The 17522-nt window shown below is 43.5% G+C and overlaps 1 protein-coding gene across 3 annotated transcripts in view; it reads left to right on the forward strand.

The window, feature by feature from the left end:
- Positions 1–841: 841 nt before the first annotated feature.
- The window catches only part of Teh1 (tipE homolog 1 phospholipid transfer protein), a 146384-nt gene continuing 129703 nt past the window's right edge, over positions 842–17522 (forward strand). Inside the window, exons 1-2 of one of the 3 annotated variants that reach the window (XM_033485476.2) lie at positions 842–3756; positions 6331–6664. In XM_033485476.2, coding sequence (XP_033341367.1) covers positions 3213–3756; positions 6331–6664 — 878 coding nt within the window. In that variant the 5' untranslated portion in view covers positions 842–3212. The remainder of the gene's footprint in view (positions 3757–6330; positions 6665–17522) is intronic. The other 2 variants (XM_076523907.1, XM_076523906.1) reach the window with 2 other exon arrangements.

A 17522-nucleotide genomic window follows, 5' to 3' on the forward strand; every position in this document is an offset into this window, starting at 1 on the left:
TTAATTTCATATTATATATTTAATTTTATACTATTATAAAATTTATTATTAATTTTACACTATATATTTAATTTTATACTATTATAAAATTAATTATTAATTTTATATCATATTTAATTTTATATTATTATAAAATTAATTATTAATTTCATATCATATATTTAATTTTATACTATTATAAAATTAATTATTAATTTTACATTATATATTTAATTTTATATTATTATAAAATTAATTATTAATTTCATATTACATATTTAATTTTATACTATTATAAAATTAATCATTAATTTTACATCATATTTGCCTATTTCATATAACAACAAAACAATTCCGCGCATCATTAAATGAAATCCGCCGCAAACGCAGGAATCGTCACGAACAGATCTATCCCCAAGCGACTAAAAAAGTACATCAAAAGATCTCAAACAGCCGCGGACACGAACGAATCCGTGCTGCCGCGCGGCATCACCGAAAGCGTCCGGCTGAATTAAAGAATTCCTGGAGCATCCAGGGGAACGATTTAGACCGTGGCCAGAAGAAGAGTTTCTCGGTGTCGAAAAGAAGGCCGCGAGAAAGATTGGCTTAATTATGGGTCGCGAATAAAGGATGATAACGGCACGAAGAAGAACGGACGGACGGACGGACGGACGAACGGGTGGGTGGCCGTCGAGGAGCGAACCGAAAGGCAGTCAGGCAGGCAGTCAGGCCAGCAGGCAGGCAGGCAGGCAGGCAGGAGCGTAAACAAGGAGAATGCAACGTGGGGGCGGTTGGACGAAGGGGTGAAGAGGCAACGCACGCTCATGCGCGCCTGGAACCCCGCCCTGTCGCTTCGGACGAAAGCTTGTCCCGTGGAGGACTCTGGGCCGAGGTACGACGGATAGTCACGCTTTAACTCGCGATCCGCGAGGCGGATGCTACCGGAACGCGCGGAAGTCGCAGGTGTGTAGGGTATATACACCGATGTAACAAGAACCCCGAAGGCTCGGGCTCCTGTCGCGTAGCTCCTGCGCTCTGTGCCTGCGGGGAACCGCGGCGAGTCACGGCGGTGGCACGGACGGCGTTTAATAACAGCAGGGGGCCTCCTGATCGGAGGCGAGAAGGCAGGACAGGTGGTGCGGGTGTTGTTCAGGTGTTCGCTGGCCAGGAGAAGACAGAGAGTTCCCGTTCTGGCCGGAGTTCCGTGGTGCTGACCGCGCGCGGGCAAGACCTGTTCGTCTCGCGAGGAAGGTTTTACCTGATCGGCGAAAGTGCGGAGAATATCGGCGGATCGAGCCGGTGTGGGCCGATCGGCGAATGGATCGAGGATTCATCATCGATCCTGCTCTCGTCGTTCGAGGTAAACACGAACGTTGCCGAACGGCCGCGGGACTCGAGGAACGTCGCGGCGAAGCTGGCGCAACGGCAGGCAACCAGTTGCGGGTCTAATTGTTCCTGAAACCGGAGCCAACGCGGAAACCACGGGCATCGTGTCTCTCGGACGTCGATCTCGATAAAGATCGTCGGGGGTGCACGTCGCGAAAGGGGGGCTGGCTGTCGTCCGGCCATCGGCCGACGATCGCGGGACTAAGGCGATCGGATTTCCACAGGCAACAGGATTTCGCAGGCAACGGTATCGCGGCCGAAGAAACGTCGCCGGGGGTATATCCTTTCACGCGAAGGGAAGGAAGAAGGTTCGATCGATTTTTGAACGCGTGACACGAGCGGCGTTATCCTTCGCTCGGCGTTCAGGACGCGCCTCCTGTTGATTACAAGCGCTAATGGCAACGGCGGTCGATCGATCATCGACCTCGTTAGCCAGCAGGATTCTCGGTCGATGATTCGGCCCGCTGGATCGATTCGTCCGAACGGTGTTCGAACGGAGAGAAACGGGGAGAAGAGAGACAGGCGTGCGTTCGGAGATCGTCCGAGACCGACGAGGATCGTCGTCGCAGCTCCGTCGAGGAAAATTTTCTAAATAAAGAGATCACCGATCAACGCGGTTCGATTTCTCGAGATCCGTGCAAAAGTGTTTTTCCCGTTTAGAGAAATAAATAAATACCGATTGTAATCGGGCGACCCGGAACCAAGTCGTCGGTGGTTCTCGACTTGGGCGAACGATTCCCGCTGCGCGTCGTCGATACCGCGGGCCCACGGTTCTTTCTCCCCTAAGTGATAGTTATCGCGGCGGGGGCGTTCGATGGTGTGCTTAGCGCGAAGATAACGGCCTTGAAACTTTTCCGCGCGGATCAGAGGGGCCGTGGATTCGAAACACCGCCGGAGATGCTCTAGCCGCCCCCTCCGGCATCATGTCTATCTACAGCTAAAAGGTCGTGATCGATCGGCTCCTACTTCGATGGCCTAAAAGAACTTTAAACGTGCAAGGTCATTATGCACACCGGGGAAACGGGGACAGTCTAAAGTGCAGGGGGGAGGAAATTCGAGGAAGCGCGCAGGAGTTTCTCGCGCGACCAGGAGAACGAACGATTCGGCGGCGACGACGACGACGACGGAGACGGCGGCGACGGCGACGGCGGCGGCCCGTGTGCTCCGCGGGAATAAACTTTCGCAAGGCCTAGCCGACCTATTTACCCGAGGGGAAGAGAGCACAGTAACGTCTCACCGGAAAGAGAGCCCTCTTCGAGACGGTCCAGATGACGCGATAGCGGGGATTCGCTGATCCGCGCGATGTCGTGTCAAGGACACCCGAGGAAACGGGAACGAACCGGTATTAACGCGATGTGCCACGCCGATCCATTTACCATCGTGTACCTGTCGCATCGTTCCTCCCGTTCGATTCCGGTGGCTCGGCGACGATAACGGAGAAGACAGCGACAGCGTCTTCGGACAGGCGAGGGAACAGAGAAAGAGAGAAAAAGAGAGAGAAAGAGAGATAGAGAATTAATTAGCCGGAGCAGACACCTAGGACACGGACCGAGGCGCGGTCTCTTCAGCGGTAGCGCGTCGCTTAAAGGTGTTCTGCTAAATGAGACCGTTCAAGAAACGAGTGAATCAAGCGGTTCAGAAAGCTAGCACCCTCCTCCCGCGGAGCCCGGAGCAGGACGCTCGACCTCGGTATCAATCCAGCCTCTGACCCCAAAATCAGCACACAAAGCAGCCCCGCCAGCACTCGATGAGTCCTAGTGAAGATAAGGATCCTCGAGCACCCTCGATCGTTCGCCACGAAAGCCTGAAGAAGATCCGGTTGGCACCTATCTGAGAGCGGTTGGGTGATGCGCGGGAGCAGCTCCGAGCTCTTGCTGGAGGCGAGCTGCGTCCAGTGCCAGAGCGATCATCACAGCCAGCATAGGCATCAGCAGCATCAGCAGAACGAGAAGCACGACTTCCAGAAGCGAGAGCTACGTCGTCGCAAGCTGTTGGAGTTCGGGTTCGGCGCTTCGCGGCGCCGACCGCCACGGCGTACCTGCCGTCAGCGGTTCAATTTCTACGCCACCTCGGCGCTGGCCTTCGTCGCGACGTCTGGCGGGGCGGCCCTCCTATTTCTAGTGCCCCTGTACGTCGATCCTGCCATCAGCACCTTGGCCGCCGATTTCTCACCGGAGCCGGTCATCTGCACCACTTCCAGACGGGAAGAGCTCTACGGCCTCTTCAACTGCACATGGAGCTCCTGCCGCGAGGGATGCACCAGCGACGTCTACAGGTGTACGCACATATACGTCACCTACACGCCATGGAGCAACAACACCATGAAGAACGACACAGGCGGTAAAGGGAACTCGAGCACTATCGGCCTTCTACACACCTCGACCACCACCGGTAAGCGTCGCGAACTAACTCCTACGCGATTTTATTGTCGGCGCGATTCGGACACGTTCGGCGAACACATGTCTTCCTAATTGACGCTCGGATTGTGCAGAAAAATGGATAATTTGGGAAGAGGAGGTACGATCAGTCTTGCGGCTCGGTTTTAAAATTGTTGACAATCGGTAATTATGAAAATTAACCGCAAGACTCGAATAATCGAGTCTCCTCTTTCGAAATTGTCCATTTTTGTGCACAATTTGAGCGTCAATTGAGGAGACTTTACTGTAATTTGAATGATAAGGCGTTCAGTTTGAGCGGTCCACAGTAATGTCTCCCTAATTGACGCTCGGATTGTGCAGATAAATGGACAATTTGGGAAGAGGAGATACGATTAGTCTTGCGGCTGGGTTTTAGAATTGTTGACAATCGGTAACTATGAAAATTAACCGCAAGGCTCGAATAATCGTGTCTCCTCTTTCGAAATTGTCCATTTTTGTGCACAATCTGAGCGTCAATCAGGGAGACTTTACTGTAATTCGAATGATAAGGCGTTCAATTTGAGCGGTCTAGAGTAATGTTTCCCTAATTGACGCTCAGATTGTGCAGAAAAATGGACAATTTGGGAAGAGGAGATACGACTAGCCTTGCGACTCGGTTTTAGAATTGTTGGCAATCGGTAACTATAAAAATTAACCGCAAGGCTCGAATAATCGTGTCTCCGCTTCTCAAATTGTCCATTTTTGTGCACAATCTGAGCGTCAATTAGGGAAACCTTACTGTAATTCGAATGATAAGGCGTTCAGTTCGAGCGGTCTAGTTGGCGCTGTTAGTAGATTACAAATTTTTGCAATTTTATGGATTTTACATATGTTTTGATGATCGATCACGTCGATGCATCACTTTCGTCACAATTATCAGAATTCTCGGGATGTGGATTATCTCTGGTGTACGTTTTTTTGTTTTGTAAATAGATACTGTTTTCGATGGTATATCTCTGCGATATTACTCCAGATATTATTCCAGAGTAATCAAATTGTTATCGTGAAAGTGTTGATGAAATTCATTTTCCATTTTCATTTAAAAGCGGCGCAATATTCGCTCATGCATCAACGTCAATGCATATTCTTAGCGGCAGAAAAGGACGCGACTTATGGGCTGAAATTCTAGTTGGTATATCGAACGTGCACCGCGTTGATTCGCGTAAACGGTCTGCGGATTTTTATGCAAAATAGAAACTTTTCAGCTCGATTATCGGGAATAGAAATTAAATCGATGTCTGTCGCTTGCTTTATACGTTTTAATAAAGCGAAGAGAAGATAACGGTGTACTTAAATTTTTCTAACGTGTTTGCACTTTCGTGTTTTATCTAGTCATTTTGTTCATATGTGCATAAAATCCGCAGTTAGAGTTGGGAATATTTTACTCGAATGACGAATAACGAATAAAATTGTATTCGAAGAATTTAAATATTATAAGATTCGAATTTTATTCAAAGAATTTATTCGATATATTATCTGAATAAAATTGTATTCGAATAATTTATCCGAGGTATTACACGATTCGAATGTTATTCAAAGGATTTATTCGATATATTATATGAATACAATTGTATTAGAATAATTTATCCGAAATATTATACGATTCGAATTCTATTCACAGAATTTGTTCGAAATATTATTCGAATCAAATTTCATCCGCAGAATTTATTCGATATATTTTATATGAATAAAATTGTATTCGAAGAATTTATCCGAAATATTATTGGATTCGAATTTTATTCAAGGAAATTATTCGATGCATTATCCGAATGGAATTGTATTCGATTGATTTATCCGAAATATTATTGGATTCGAATTTTATTCAAAGAAATTATTCGATGCATTATCCGAATAGAATTGTATTCGAATAATTTCTTCGAAATATTATACGATTCGAATTTCATTCAAAGAATGTATACGATGCATTATCCGAATAAAATTGTATTCGAATAATTTCTCCCAAATATATATTATACGATTCAAATTCTATTCAAAGAATTTATTCGAAGCATTATCCGAATAAAATTGTATTCGAATAATTTCACCGAAATATATATATCATACGATTCGAATTCTATTCAAAGAATTTATTCGAAGCATTACCCGAATAAAATTGTATTCGAATAATTTCTCCGAAATATTATCCGATGCGAATTCCATTCAAATAATATACTCGATGCATCATCCGAATACAATTTCATTCGAACAATTCATTCGAAACATTATTCGAACAGAATTCGAACAATTCATTCGAAATATCGTTCGAATAAAATTCAACCCCCAATTCCGTCCGAAACGATCCACCAACGAAACAATCTCCTCGAATTAGTATTCGTTGTACAAAAATTGATAAATATTCGATCGAACCGCCCCGCGATCCGAACGGCGACGTTCCTCGCACGGCGGCTCGAACGACGAAGAGCCGTATTTCATTTGCCCGCGACGTGTACTGGGTTAATGTCTGGCTTCTCCCCCTGCCCGAGCCACGAAACATCAACTTTCGCTAATCAATTCGCAATTGGACTAATTCGTGAACGTGTCCCAACAGTGCCGACGCCAGGCGACGTCGAGGCAGCCCTGCTGGTGAATATCAAGGGGTGCGGCTACCCGCCGATCGTCGACTGCGACAACTTCACCCGCGAATTGGGCTACGAGGGCGCGAGGTTCCCCTGCCATTATAGCCGCGTGAACGGCAGCATAGTGATGGCGAACTATGACCGCGAGGCGCAGGTTACCACCATCATACACTTCTTCGCGGCGCCGTTCGTAGTGACTCTCGCGACCAGCGTCGCTCTGTGTGTGATGCACTGTGACTGTAGGTGCAGTCCGCCGCCCCGACATTCGTCGCGCGGGATCCGAAGGGCCAGGGGCAACGATCTCAGGTAACCAACAATTACAATGCCTTCTGTTATACTGTACAAAACACTATGACCCAATGCCTGGTAGCCCGTTCCGTTTCGTCTCCTCGACAAAACCGCGTGCGCGCGCGCGCGCGTGTGCACGAAGGAAACTTCGGGGGACCCGTCGAAACTGTGCCCGAAATCGCGAGAACCGGCTGAGGGAGGGGGGGAGGGAGGGAAATCGTGACTGAAAGTTACGCGACGCCGGATCCTACCGAACGCCGACAGAATGTCGTTCGGTGATTTCGGGAGAGAGGACGGCTTTTCTTTTTTTTTCATTCGTCGGCTCGGACTTTTTCCGGAACTCGTTTCTTTCGGGGAATTTACAGCGATATCGAGGCCAGTCGCGGCCCGTCGCAGTTTTTCCGCGGGCCAACGAACGTCCGATGCGCCCCGGAGGCCTCTGTTGCGGATCCATAGGCTTGGGGGACCCGTCGAAACTGTGCCCGAAATCGCGAGAACCGGCGGGGAGGGGGGGAAATCGTGACTGAAAGTTACGCGACGCCGGATCCTACCGAACGCCGACAGAATGTCGTTCGGTGATTTCGAGAGAGAGGACGGCTTTTCTTTTTTTTTCATTCGTCGGCTCGGACTTTTTCCGGAACTCGTTTCTTTCGGGGAATTTACAGCGATATCGAGGCCAGTCGCGGCCCGTCGCCGTTTTTCCGCGGGCCAACGAACGTCCGATGCGCCCCGGAGGCCTCTGTTGCGGATCCATAGGCTTGCATAAATTGGTTCCGCGGGGCTTGCAGGAATAGTGCATGCGGCGAATTCGGCGGTGAATTTGCGAGCAGCTCGCGGATCTTTATGCGGCTACCGCATCTCCCAGGTTTAATCGATTTTCGCACGGTTTTCATCGTTTACGAATTAGTCGGCGTTCCACGTATCGTTTTATCCAGTCGCGAATAGTAGAGTCTTGCTCGAACACTGGAACAATCGAACTCGTCGTGGTGACGGATTTTTCATTCTTTTTTAGTCGTTATGATTCTTTCGTGTGTTCGAGTACTGAATGCATAGGGTGTTTCGTCTAAGTGAATACAGTAATGTCTCTCTAATTGACGCTCAGATTTGTCCGCGAAAATGACACAATTTGGGGAGAGGAGATGCGATTATTCGAGCCTCGCGGTTCGTTTTTATAGTTACGAATTGTCAAGGTTATACCAAGGTTTTATGCAAGTCTCGAACAATCGTATCTTCTCTTCCCGAATTGTCCATTTTTGTGCACAATTTCAGCGTCAATTAGAGAGACATTACTGTACAGTGAAATATGGATTGAAGCTATGAAAAAAATGTTTTTACAGAAGCTGTTCAGTTTAAAAATGTGTCTCTTACGTAGTGTTAACAATTTTTTTCATTCGTGCTATGGTGGAGGATATTTCAAGGTTAAATTGATTTTTTTATATCAGGCCATACATTTTCTTGTTATTATTACGATTGTATTCCGTTAGACGAAACACCCTGTATATTTAATCATACGTAATTAAATACAACAAGATGAAAATGGCACGTTATTGTTAGACCGCGGATTTATTATGCAGTTATGAGAAAAGTGTAGACGAAGCTGTTCAGTTTAAAAATGTGTCTTTTACGTAGTGTTAACAATTTTTTTCATTCGTGCTATGGTGGAGGATATTTCAAGGTTAAATTGATTTTTTTATATCAGGCCATACATTTTCTTATTATTATTACGATTGTACTCCGTTAGACGAAACACCCTGTATATTTAATTACACGTAATCAAGTACAACAAGATGAAAATGGCACGTTATCGTTAGACCGCGGATTTTTTATGCAGTTATGAGAAAAGTGTAGACGAAATATAAAATTGTGAACACATAAGAAGATTTTAATAATATAGTTACACTATTTTCAGTTTATTGAAGTGATTCAAAGAAACGATTTACCATACAGTAAATTCTCCCTAATTGACAGATATGATCCATTTATTTTTATTATATATAATGACAGTAGTCCGTTTTAATTTCGGAAGAGGAAATACGATTATTCGAGTCCATTTATTATCATAGTCTATTTATTTTTATTACATATAATTGCAATAGTTTATTTTAATTTCGGAAGAGGAAATACGATTACTGCGCCTCGTTTTTATAGTTGTTAACAATCGGTGACCATAAAATAAATAAAAACGAGCCGCGAGGCTCGAACAATCGCATCTCCGCTTCCCAAATTGTCTATTTTCGTGTACAATCCGAGCGTCAATTAGGGAGAATTTACTGTACTTTTATTTAATTTCTGTTCCCCGCAATAGTCTTGAAAAAATTTCATTTCGCATAAAGATCCGCAGTCTGTTTCTCATATGACCGCGATTACGTTGCCTCCAAAATGCAATACAAACTAGTTATTTTTAATCCCCGGTTGTTCGAGTGTCTCGAGCTTGTCTCGTCGCTCCTTGATTTCTCATTGTCCGAAAAGTTTATAAAGCTCCGTCACTTTGTCGCGCCGATACTTCGTCGTTGCGTTAATTCGTCACTGAGGGGGCAAATCAATCGGCGAAACGAAGGTAGAACGGATTTCCTTGAAAGAAATTTTTTTTCAACGACCGACTCTGTTCTCTTTATGCCCGCTTTCCCAGAGTTACGTATGAAAATGAGAATTTGCATAGAGACGCGCGCGGTCCAGTTTATATAGTTAAGCGGTCCTAAAATCTTGGATCACGACGGTTAGGTTACTGCATACTCGAGATTTTAGCTACGTATCCTCCGTGCGTTTTTTTACGCTAGTTTAGAGACTCGTTCTATTTTATGAACACTTGCGAGCACTTCTTGCACCGTGTTTCACATTTTGTTACAACAATCGGGAAATCGTACGTCTGCCGATTGTTGTGCAACTTTGATCGCGATCTCGGTACGAACCGTTCGGTTCGATATTTTTTTTTTACGCGGAAGCACGTTTATATTTTCAATGACGAGCGACTTGTTCTGTCAATTTGTTAGATAAGGGTTGCATTATAGCGTCAGCATCGAATAGAATTTTCAGCCTTAATTAAGGACATTTCTCGATTCACATTTCTTCGCTATTTGGCACAACTCATCGTTTCTCTCGATCAAGATACAGTCGGAACTACGAATAGAACGATTCAATAATTTCTTGTTAATCATGCGAACCGGCTACGGGAGCGTGACTTCGAGAAAGGCAGCTCTGAAGTTCCGAATTCCATCCGGCAACTTCGCAAATATTACGAACCGAAACTCGAGATTTCCCGGAGACATATCTAATGATCCAATTTACAAGTTTCTACCGCGGAGAAGTCGATTATTTTCACGGAAAAGGGACGGAATTGTCGCCGCGTAGCGTCGTTGCAAAGTGATACAGTAATGTCTCTCTAATCGACGCCCAAAAGATCGCGCACAAAAATGGACAATTTGGGAAGAGGAGATACGATTACTCGAGCCTTTCGGCTCATTTTTATAGTTACGAATTGTTAATAACTGCAAGAATGAGCTGCAGGGCTCGAATAATCGTATCTGCTCTTCCCAAATTGTTCATTTTTGTTTCCAAATCAGAGCGTCAATTAGGGAGATTGACGCCTAGATTGCGCACAAAAATGGACAATATGGGAACAGAAGATACGATTACTCGAGCCTTTCGGTTCATTTTTACAGTTGTCGATAATCGGTAACTATAAAAACGAGCCGAGAACAGCTCGAATAATCGCGTCTCCTCTCCCCAAATTGTCCATTTTTGTGCGCGATCTGAGCGCGAATTAGGGAGAAATTACTGTACATAGTAATGCTGTGATAAAAACGACGACTTAACTTTTTTATTTCCAATTTTTTACCACGATTCGAAGGCAATTCGGAGGCCACGTGACGCGATTCGAAGGCAATTCGGAGAGCATTATGATACGATTCGAAGGCAATTTGGAGAGCACGTGACACAATTCGAAGGCAATTCGCGTCGCGTGCCGCATCACACGCTTTACCGACTCCGTCGTTCTTTAGAATCGACGTGGCAATAAATTGCATAGACGTAGGCCTAGCACAGAGAAATTCACAGCAACCCGAAATTTGGCATTTCAAGGGAGAAATTACTGTATGTGGTATAATAAATAATGGTAAAATAATTGGTATTTTACAATCTAAACCTCTCGAGAGTAAGACTAGATAGAGTGAGATTATATCTTCCTTTAAAACAGAACGTTCAAATTACAGCAATGTCTCTCTAATTGACGCTCAGATTGTCCACAAAAATGAACAATTTGGGAAGAGGAGATACGATTAATTTGAGTCTTGCGCCTTGCTCTTGTAATTACCGATTCTCAACAACTATAAAAACGAGTTCGAGAAAAATGGACAATTTGAGAGGGGGAGATACGATTATTCGTATTATTATTGCCTTTGAATCGTGGTAAAAAATTAGAAATAAGAAAGTTAAGTCGTCGTTTTTATCCTAGCATTACTATGTACAGTAATTTCTCCCTAATTCGCGCTCAAATTGCGCACAAAAATGGACAATTTGGGAAGACGAGATGCGATTGTTCGAGCTTTTCTCGGCTCGTTTTTATAGCTACGAATTATCAACAACTATAAAAACGAGCTGCAAGGCTCGAATAATCGTATCTCCTCTTCCCAAATTATCCAATTTAGTGGACAATCTGAGCGTCAGTAAGGGAGACATTAGATCCTCGAGGTCGGAAAAGATTCGCTTCGAAGCGGGATCCAAAGCGGTTTAGCCAAATTCAAACAGGAACGCAACGAAAGTTTTTAATGCAGCCAGGGTGTCGATTCGCGGACGTTTTAACGATTAAAATCGTCCAATCGCGAAATGCAGCTCCGGCAGCCGTCGATCTGTTCCACCGTCTGTCCGAAGATAAAACGGAATGCGAAAAACGGGCGAGGTATCTTTCGAAAGATATCGATCTGATCGCCGCCGGTGACAGAATAGTTCACAATAATCTGGAAGTTGGTCGGCCAGCACCGCTCGCTACGGCGAGAACTCTCGTGATCGATCATGGCAGGTCGCGAGGTACATCGGGGAAAGGTGTTGCCGCGCTCGTTTTCTAAGGAAAAATATCTGCGAGCGGAAAGTAACTCTCTGACAGGAATTTAACGGGTCGCGCACGTGCGACGACCAATGACCCTATATTAAAAAAGGAAAAAAATGCTTTCGGATTAATCGAAACGCGTGGAACGATGTTCAAAGAGTCGATCAATCCTTTCGTGCCAACTTCGCAACAATATTACGAAGTCTCTCCGCAAGGCTAACACGATTCTCTGCACGTTGATTTCTGATGTTGCATTGTACGGTAATCGTGAATCGGAAGTTTTTTTCGCAGCGCTTTTATATCACGTAGTCTTCGATTGTTGTTATAAAATTATTACGAAGGGTTCTAGTGAACGCGATATTAATAATACAGCGTGTCCCAAAATTATGGTACTTCCGGGAAATGAGGGGTTCCTGAGATCATTTGAAGTAACTTTTTCCTTAGCGGAAATGTTCCACGAGGCACTCCGAGGGGTTCCTGAGGTCATTCCAAGTAACTTTTTCCTTTATAAAAATTTTCTCCGAGGCCTCGTTAACGAGTTATTAAAGAAAAACACTGGCCAATGAGAGGCGAGCTCGGCTGGCGCAAGGCAGTCGAGCCAGTCGGCGGAACTAGGCTTCGACTGCTCGTTGGCTTGGCCGCCTAGCGCCAGGCGAGCTGGCCTCTCATTGGTCAGTGTTTTTCGTTAATAATTCGTGAACGAGGCCTCGGAGAAAATTTTTGTAAAGGAAAAAGTTACTTGGAATGATCTCAGGAACATTTTCCCGCAAATACCATAATTTTGGGACACCCTGTATATTGCAATTCTGAATGCAGTAAGTTCTCCCTAATTTTTCTTCAGCTTGTAAACAAAAATCGGCGATTTGGGAAGAGGAAATGCGATTATTTGAGTCTTGCAGCTCGTTTTTATTATTGCTGAAAATCAAAAACTATAAAAATGAGACGCAAAATTGTTCACTTTTGTTTACAAGCTGAAGGAAAATTAGGGAGTATAAGTAAGGAAAATTAGGGAGTAATATTGTAGTTGCTTCTCCGTCTTTCTCAGTTAATAAATAAATAAATGCGCATAAAAATGCGAAACTAACGCAGCTCGATAAAAATTCAAGGAGAAACGTAAATTTACGTGTCCCGTGGCGCCGAGTGTTAAGAACAATCCTTTTTCCTTTTCAATGGACGTGAAAACGAAGCGCGAGTCTTCCCAAATTGTCCACTATCGTTTCGAAGCTGAAGAAAAATTTCGGGAGAATTTGCTGCGCCGCGGTTCCGCGAATTGTAATCCTGCAAATTACCGACCGCATTTTCGCGTGTCCTCCGAGCTATTTCGTTAGGTCCCGATATGAAATTCGTCGAAATGGAAATGGATCGTGTTTAGTGAATAGATAATCAAGCAGCATCGGGTTATTGTTAATTAGCGAAGTTAAATTGGGCGCGCGCAGTAGTTGCTGGATTATTTCGGTCCTGTCTCCATTGTACCGGGGCTTGACATTTTAATCGAACAAGGAGATTATTGCATTACTAATCCGATACGACATTTAACATTGATAATACATTCCCGGTTGGTTCTTGTCGTTTAAACATTCATTTCAACAGTCGTTCGCCGTCGAACTACGGGGCAGGGGGGAGGATTCGTTTCATTTGAAAAGTCGCTCTGAGCCTGGACTCGTATTTTCGCGGACTCGCGTCTTCTTCGCCATGTTTATTGTCAATCTCGCCGTACTGGCAGAGTTTCGTGTTTAATAACAAATTTACGTACGAGCAGGCGGGCTGGGGTTTATGCAAGGCACGCTGGATAAAAAAAATGGACGGCCCAGGTTCCAGCATTAAAACTGGAGCCTACTCCATTACAGGCCACTGCATCACAGAGGCCACTTTTAGTGTCTTCTGACTTTCCAGAGTACTTCTCGCTGCGGAATACCTTCGTTTCCCTCGAAATATTTCAGTAAAAATAACGCGTGTACGTGTTCTTTGCGTTGGAGATTGGGAGCCGCGTTTCGGTCTAAGACTTTCACGGGACAGAGTTTCGATGTACACCACATAAGTATGCGTCTATACTTTGTTAAAATTACGATATTTGTCTGGAAAAAAAAGTTGTGAAATCGTCGACGAATATTGTTAGGATTTATGTATTTACTTCGAGCTACGTTACACAGGATATATTTTAGCAATAAAGTATTTAACATTTTTCAGTAAAAATAACGCGTGCACGTGCTCTTTGCGTTGGAGATTGGGAGCCACGTTTCGGTCTAAGACTTTCACGGGACAGAGTTTCGATGTACACCACATAAGTATGCGTCTATACTTTGTTAAAATTACGATATTCGTCTGGAAAAAAGATTGTGAAATCGTCGACGAATGTTGTTAGGATTTACAGTAATGTCTCCCTAATTGACGCTCAGATTGTCCACAAAAATGGACAATTTGGGAAGAGGAGTCTTGCGAATTCGAGCCTTGCGTTTTTATAGTTACCGATTTTCAACAATTATAAAAACGAGCTGCGAGGCTCGAATAATCTCCTCTTCCCAAATTGTCCATTTTTGTGGACGATCTAAGCGTCAATTAGGGAGACATTACTGTATGTATTTACTTGCTACGTTACAGGATATATTTTACATCGTTAATATAGGATGAAGTGCTAAACATTTAATACAGGATAAAGTGTTTAACATTTCACCAATAATAACGCATGCAAAAATCTTGAACTCTCATAACTTCTCTTACTAACTTCGCCATTTCAGCTGTCTAGTTCTTCGTTGTATCCAAAGAAATTATATTCTTCCATGAGCTTGCAACAATTCTCATAAATATTTTACAGATTTTTCATACCTTTTTTCGAACATACTACGAACGTAAACACTGTCAGATGTTACCGAATATATATCTCTTGTGACTCTCACAGCAATTATACTCTTAACAATTTTCCAAATCTAAACTTTGTTAATATAAATTATCTTAGAACGTGATACAAGAAGTATATATATATATATATATATATTTTTTTTTTCTAAGATAATTTATATTAACAAAGTTTATATATATATATATATAAACTTTGTTAATATAAATTATCTTAAAACTTGTTGTATCACGTTCTGATATAATTTATATTAACAAAGTTTAGATTTAAAAAATTGTTAAGAGTATAATTGCTGTGCTAGTCACAAGAGTCAATTTCACATGCATAAGATGCACTTTGTCATGTAAACTAAAAATACCATAAGCGAGACAAATTATTTTAGATTTACAGTTAAAATAACTTCGAGTATAATTAATTGTCGATTAATTAATTAATCGAGTGTAATTCATTCAAAGTGTCCACATACTTATTAACGAAACCCTTTTGTCAATTCCCATCTTCATGGTTCGAAGCATTCAAAATCGTTCAAATCCTTCGTCGCCGCTTCAATCTTTGCGCAATTAATTTGCATCCGGTAAAAATTGCAAAATTCGGCGAGCAAAAAGAAGTTCGCGATGATCCTTCCTCAGTCCCCGAACTTTTTGAGGCCAGTGTACACGGTTATTCTCTGAAAGAGCACGCGGCCGCATGATGGGAGCTGCGTCGTGCCAGCATGGGAGGAACGAAAGAGTTGCAATTTCAGCCGAAACGCGAGATATGCCCATTTTAAACGTCGCGATCGTTTTGTCGCGCGTTTCTCCGGGGCTCATCGAGGCTCTTGGATTCCTATTTTTCCGCGGATGTCTCGTTTCTTATCTTTATAGCGGCTGCTGGCACCGTGTCGTGTCTATAGTACAGAGATCGGACTAGATACTCCGTGGAAAATGTGCTAGGAGTGGCACCCGGGCCATCATGCAGGTTGTAAAATTAAGACTCGGTGACTTATGCTGTGTGTTCTAAGTCGAGACGTCGTAGCGGCGCGTCCTCTGGGCGTACAGTGGCCCCAAAAAGTATTTCGACGCTAAATTTCCGGTCTCGTCGATATTTAACCAGTCGACTGAAGAATCACGATATCGGCGTTCGACGTGCGAGGTGCCATTATGCATCGTCGTTCCTTCTATCGTCGAATACCATCCTGCAGCAGCAATTTGAATTTTTAACCCCTTGCACTCGAGATTATTTTAACGCAAAAATGAGGAAGTTGGTTTCAGCCTACAGTTTCAACCTCCATTTGGTATAAAATTATTTTTATTTGATACACATGAAATTGGATAAATAGATAAAAGATTTCTATTATTTGACAATTTATCGCATGCAGACAAATTTAATAATGTGGAAATTCTTTTGAAAATGGTGCAGCAATTTTTAACGCCGCCTCAGAGTCACTCGAGTGCAAAGGGTTAACTTTTACAAGCATTTGATTTTTTCTGCGTTTTTCATGTATGTATGCAGTATATATTAATGTTAAGCGAATAAGTAAATATTAGTAATAAAATTGTTAATTTCATGAAATGAAAACGGTCTTTTCGATCCAATATTTTAACAGCGACGCTTACTCTGTGTCCGACGAGTATACTCGTCATCGCTTGATTCTCGCGACACATGTAAATACGCGCTCTGAAAAGAAGACGCCTCAGCTAGCTGGTTAACCGGTTCCAGATCCGTAAGAAACGATTGTACAACGATGAAACCAGGCTCGTTTTGAAGCTCGAAGCCTCTGCTTTCATAATCCGTTGTTTATACCCTTGGAAAAATTGTTTCCGCGACAGTGCGGGCGGAAAACCGAGGACACGATTTTCGTACAAAATGGTACAAATTGAAACGTGTCTGAAATTGTTAGAAAATTTTCTTCGCGACCGAACTTACCATAAGTTTGAAGACCGAAGCTTCCTTTTTACAGGGAACTATTAAAAGTTGACGCACGATAATTGTTATCCATATACTTGTCATCGCTTGAATCTCGCGACACATATAAATACGCGCTCTGAAAAGAAGACGCCTCAGATAGCTGGTTAACCGGTTGCAGATCCGTAAGAAACGACCGTCCAACGATGAAACCAGGCTCGTTTTGAAGCTCGAAGCCTCTGCTTTCATAATCCGTTGTTTATACCCTTGGCAAAATTGTTTCCGCGACAGTGCGGGCGGAAAACCGAGGACACGATTTTCGTACAAAATGGTACAAATTGAAACGTGTCTGAAATTGTTAGAAAATTTTCTTCGCGACCGAACTTACCATAAGTTTGAATATCGAAACTTCTTTTTTACAGTAAACTATTAAAAATTGACGCACGACTATTGTTATCCATATACTCGTCATCGCTTGATTCTCGCGACGCGCATAAGTGCGCGCTCTGAAAAGGAGGCGCCCCAGCTAAAACTGGTTAAAGGATTTGTTCCGATAATGTACCGATTTAAGTGCCATTTGGAATTTCCTGCGCCAAATACGTTTCTCTTGTAGGCTCGCGTTGACGCGATCGATGGACTACTTTAAAACGCCAGGCTGTCACTCCTCTTTTTTTACAATTATACAAATTATGAAGACACTTTCGCGGAAAAATGATTGATCGAACTACACCGTTGGCTGGCTAAACGCTGGCTAAACTTCACAAAATCTAAATAAATTGGATTTTCTCATTTTTACGAGACAACGAACGTCGCTGTATCTCGCCGACGAATAAAACGTGCAAACGCAATTCTATTCTGTTCCGTGCGTCGACAGTTGTCGTTTCGGTAAATAAAAGAGCGGCGTAACTTTTAATGCGAATAGATTCTTCGTTTTGCAGTTCTCCGGTTGCGCAAAGAGAGATTAAGTTCGCCCCGAGATAAATATATTCTCTTTCGAAACAATGTGCCCCTGTGTGTGTGTGTGCGTGATTATAGAATGATCGTGCTTTGGAAATTTCGCAGCTTGTATATTCGAAGAATTTCAACTTTGGGCGATT

This window comes from Megalopta genalis, chromosome 7, assembly GCF_051020955.1.
Source record: "Megalopta genalis isolate 19385.01 chromosome 7, iyMegGena1_principal, whole genome shotgun sequence".
Taxonomy (NCBI): Eukaryota; Metazoa; Arthropoda; class Insecta; order Hymenoptera; family Halictidae; genus Megalopta; species Megalopta genalis.